The 5,164-nt window shown below is 41.1% G+C and overlaps 1 protein-coding gene across 1 annotated transcript in view; it reads left to right on the forward strand.

The window, feature by feature from the left end:
- The window catches only part of WDR66 (WD repeat domain 66), a 51,944-nt gene extending 47,541 nt beyond the window's left edge, over positions 1–4,403 (forward strand). The window contains exon 24 of the mRNA XM_018556776.1: positions 4,267–4,403. Within this exon, the coding sequence (XP_018412278.1) occupies positions 4,267–4,403 (137 nt within the window). The remainder of the gene's footprint in view (positions 1–4,266) is intronic.
- The last annotated feature ends 761 nt before the right edge of the window (positions 4,404–5,164 follow it).

The raw sequence follows: 5,164 nt of genomic DNA on the forward strand, positions 1-5,164 counted from the left end.
CTGGGGTCGCGGACCGATCGCTTGTATGGTAACAGGCATCGCTGCCTGTTTTTAAATAACGGCCATTTCCCGCTCGCGCGCGCCAAGCGGGGCGTGTCTGAGCGGATGTCTAAAGACGCCCGCTCAGATCTAGAGAGCTCCCGGAGGCAGTTAAAGGTACCCTCCAGCCATACATATACATTTCATATAATTTTAAAGGCTACCTCCCCGGTAAAAGGTTAAGAAAGAAACACCTCTCATTAAGTGTGGGCAATTTTTCTGTGCAAACAGGGAGTCCCTAGTACAAGGTATACAGAGGCTCCAACGTTTCCTTCAACTTAGAGCTAATGCCATGTCCCCTGTCATTTAACATATTAAAATGGGTTCCTTTATTAAGTGCACTCATGTTATAGTTTTAAATGGCAGGTGGTGTGGCAGAGTGCCAAGTCAGAGCACAATTCAAAGTATTCCATGGCATCACTGGGCTCCCTGGATGAAGAGACAATAATTTGCAGAACACATACATACAAGGCAGTACATTGCACCTGCACTAAGAAGTTAGACATGACAGGTTCACTTTAAAAAGGTGATACAGTATACCTAGAATTGTAGAATTGGTTATCTAAAACTAATTGTGTGCAGTCAACTGCATTTCTCACCAAACCCCTGGGGTTACTGGCATCCTTATTTTCTGAATGACTCGTATGTGAACCAGGGCATCCTTATTTTCTGAATGGCTCCATATGTGAATCAGGGCATCCTTATTTTCTGAATGGCTCCATATGTGAACCAGGGCATCCTCATTTTCTGAATGGCTCCGTATGTGAACCAGGGCATCCTTATGTTCTGAATGGCTCCATATGTGAACCAGGGCATCCTCATTTTCTGAATGGCTCCGTATGTGAACCAGGGCATCCTTATGTTCTGAATGGCTCCATATGTGAACCAGGGCATCCTCATTTTCTGAATGGCTCCATATGTGAACCAGGGCATCCTGGGCAAGTGTTTCCTGTATAGCAGTAGTAGCTTGTTTACTGGTTTTCTTTGGAGTTTTACTATATGCCCTCAGAAATGAACCACACGTAAGGCATGGCATACTACACTTCTGGGCTTCTCTTTACCTTTCTGGTTTTACAAGAATGTCTAGTGGTTTGTACATATTTTGTTTATTCATTAATTATGGTCGGAAAAAAAAAAAATCTTTTGTCGGGCAAATATGGAATGTTAATATGAGATTGCTCAGCAGTCTGCTTTAAAAGCTGTAATTTCCAGACAAAAATGACTTATCCATTTTTAGATGGCTCAGTCTTAAGTTTCAATTAGACAAAGCCAGCCATGAAGCAAGGTGATACGGCGGTGTGGTCTATTTAGCTAACCCACAGTGCTTTGGGAATCCTTTGTCATGTGTATATGTTTATTTGTAAAATAAAGATTTTTTTCTATGTGTGTATGTGTGAAACCAGATCTAAAACATCAGTTAAAAAGAAAAGAAAATAGGAAAAACAAAATTGACCCAAAACTATTATAGTTTAACACCAGGCAAACAGCTAAATGCACATGCTTTGCTTCAGCAATCTAAATGTCATTTCAGGTCTGGTTTAGATTCACATTAAACAAATTATTTGCAAGAGTGTTTTGTACCTTATGGTGTGGCTCATGTTGGACTGTGTGCTACTTTATTGTGAAATATAATGGTCAGCCCCATATATACAATTACAGCTCACACAGTGGACACTGGAATTGGCTGTTAGGGTGTTTGTTTTTTAAAAATTACTTTTACATTGTCTATTATAATTTTCATGTTTACTATGGAACACGCCCCTATACATATGGGGTTGATGTACTAAAGGCACATAGGCTGTTCACTTTTCAAGGGAATTTTCCCTTAGCTCAGTGAATCTTGTGAAAATCCACTTTCAAACTTTTTTTTACTTTTGCAAAGAATACCCAATCACATGAAAGGGAAATTAAAAAATATATATATTTATGCTTGCACATGATTGGATGATAACATTCAGCAGAGCCTCACCTCATTAACCAAGGTCGCCAAGGTTATTCACTGCAAAGGGAATGCATCCTATTTGCCTTTAGTAAATCCACCCCATTATGTTCATGCTGCTATTGTATCAGAGTACACGTGTACAAAAAAAATGTAGCTGTTCATGTGACCAAGAGGTGGCGTGCCAGTGCTTGCTCACGGGTGTCTACCCTTGCTTGCAGTCCAAATGAACTAGGTGTACTGTTTGTATTTTGGCCATTACCCTTTTTGGTCAATTGGTATTGTTTCTTATGGCAGATCTTCTTAGATCTTTAAATATAAATTTTAATAATGAAATAATATATTAACAATTTCATCTCCTGCTTTCCAAATCTGGAAGGACTAGAAACGGGCAACTTTCCTGAGCTGCTAAACCAATCTCCCCAAATAACAATTCGTTATTGTCCTAGTTTAAATAGCAATCATAGGCAGCAAGTGAATTCAGTTAGTGAACTAGTTGTACTATTCAGCAACCTATTGCAGCCAGAATCCAAGGTTCACCTTACAGGCTCTGATAAAGGTTTTTGACAAGCTACAATCTAGGGCCTAAAGTAAAAATTAATGTGAGGCCCCAAAATTCTGTACAGTGCAACGGGGGTGTCCCAAACCCTTTGGCCATAGTTCTCTATTAGGTTACAGGAGCACATGTACTAATGCATTCCTGCTATCCAAAGTCAGCATATAGCGGGCATATAGCCCGATACATGCGGACAGCACAGAGCCGCGCCATAGGCGGGATCCCGTCAATATTGTCAGCTTCCAGAGCCCTCCCCTGTCTGTCCTTCTGATGAGTGCCGGAGGAACAGAGAGAGGAGGCAGGAATGCCTGTAGGAAGTGGTGACTGACCGTCACTACTCCATGCAGGGAGAAGACCGTGAGCTGAGTGATCAGCAGTTTGTGATCACTCAGTTCTTGAGCTATAGAGCCGACCTGTGAGAGCTGCAACTCTGTTGAATGAAAAGAAAGCAGGGCATGGAGACACCATAATCAGGCTTAGGATTCACCCCAAATCTCCAGAAGACCACTGAAGAAGAATACTGTGCTATAAAGATGAGTTCTCATGTGTAATTCTTCCTGGAAGTCAAAGTTCACTTAGAAACATTTAAAGCCCAATTGAACTTTCAGTTTAAATTATTATTATACAACTTAATATATTGTGAACCGAACAAAAGGTGTGCCAAGTCTTACAGATTACTTTCTTTGAAGTGGTACTAAACTTAGGAGTTAAATATTAGAAATACATTTAGGTACCTTAACAAGGGACCATGGGGAACAAAAGTAGCCCCCTCCAGGAGGAAGGACAGGTCAGCATAATTTCAGAGATGATCTACACAGCTTAGTGCACACTAAAAAAAAATATTTGTTTACATCTTGCTGTCGGCCGGCAACTAGATTTCTGTGGTTGGCAGCAGAATGTAAACAATGGGGAGCAATAGCCAGCCTGCTATTGGCTATTTCAAATTGCAATAGACTATAGCAAGCTGGCTATTACACCCACCCACTGAGCAGAAGAGTGGGCCTGAGAGAGAACACCCGGTAAAAGCTGTTTACCTTCCCGGCGGGATTCTGCTCGCTCAAGCCGGGAAGGATCCGCCGTCTGCCTGTATTTTTATGATGTGCGGATGGCAAGGGGTTAAAGAAAATATATTTAAAAAATAACTTTTTATTAAGTCTTGCAGGGGGCTACCTGCCCTGCTCATTTTGGTCTAGCAAGAAAAAGAACACCCGATCCTCCGAGCTGGTTGGCTGTGACAGCACTCCCTCTTCCGCTGCAGCGATGGTATCTACCTGGGCATCCTCACGTCCTATACATTGTGTATAGGATGTGATGACACAGGGACCTTAGACCGATGAATCGAAGGGGGAGTGAGGCTGGAAGAACTGGTCCAAGAGCAAGCCGGCTCGGAGGATCTGGTGAGCGTAACTTTTTAATTTTTTTACTCAAACCAAAACGAGCAGTTGACCCTTGCAGTGTGTGTGTGTGTGTGTGTGGGGGGGTGGAGTTTATTTAAGAACTTTCAATGTCATTATTCGTACAGAACGAACGTTCGCAGATATGCACAGGGTGAAGGGCCCGGTGAATGATTTATAAATAGACCCCAGAGAGTCCAGAAATCTTGGAAAACTGTAGAAAGACCTGAACTAAATTGGACTTCTTGACTAGGGCTGCAACAACTAATCGACATAATCGATTATGAAAATAATCGTTAGCTGCAGCTCTAACTTCTTCCTATTACTGTATGTTACAGGTGCACCGGAATTGCTTGAACAAGAAATCCCAGAGGAAATCACAGCGGATCTGTTGGCTGTGGAGATTCTTGGTTTACCAGTCCATACAGATGACAGGAATGAAGAGCCCTCTCCAATTCCAGAGGCTGCATCATGATAACAGTTGATGACTGCTTACTATGGTCCTTCTATTTATAAAGAGCCAAAATGTTTTATATACTGTAGAGAATAGTTTAAATGTCTGCCAGTTCTGTTTTTTTTATATCTCCAAAGTAAGGGGAAATCCCTTCTTTGACAGTTGTCAGCAGAACGTTTGTCCCCATTGGAATATTTCCCCTTGTCTCCTGTTCCAATGACATTTGTGAAATAATGGATTTCTCACCACTCGGTTGTCATTGTTTACCAGGAGAAAAAAAAAAGGAGACTCCATTCCCCAACATTTATAGAGAAAACCTGACAAGGGTTCTAACCACTCCCTATTGTATCCATAATATTGGTTATGTTCCATGCCTACACATACATTTTAAGGTTCCTGTCACAATGCTCTGGTGTATTTTGTTACCGCACACACTTAAACGTGTGGTATTGTGCATGTTAACATATATTGCGTTAAGGTAGCCCATTCAGAATAAATGGGCCGCCAGCGCACCACGCAACGCATAAAAAATCTGTTGATTTTATTTTGTTAGGCAGCGTTTCTTATGTTGAAATATGTACAAAATACAATTTTATTTTTATAAATGTGAAAACAACATTCTAATGCTGTTGTAGAAACCTGTTTCATGTGTATGGTTTTCCTGTGAAAGCTTCAGTAAAATAGATACTGATATTTTGGAGGTCTGTTTCATTTAAAACAAGCTTGAATCTGGAAGTTGAATACTGGAACTAGTGGCTTCATCAAAGTTGGACACTGAAGGT

The sequence above is a fragment of the Nanorana parkeri genome, unplaced genomic scaffold, assembly GCF_000935625.1.
Source record: "Nanorana parkeri isolate BGI_ZX_2015 unplaced genomic scaffold, ASM93562v1 scaffold13, whole genome shotgun sequence".
Lineage (NCBI taxonomy): Eukaryota > Metazoa > Chordata > Amphibia > Anura > Dicroglossidae > Nanorana > Nanorana parkeri.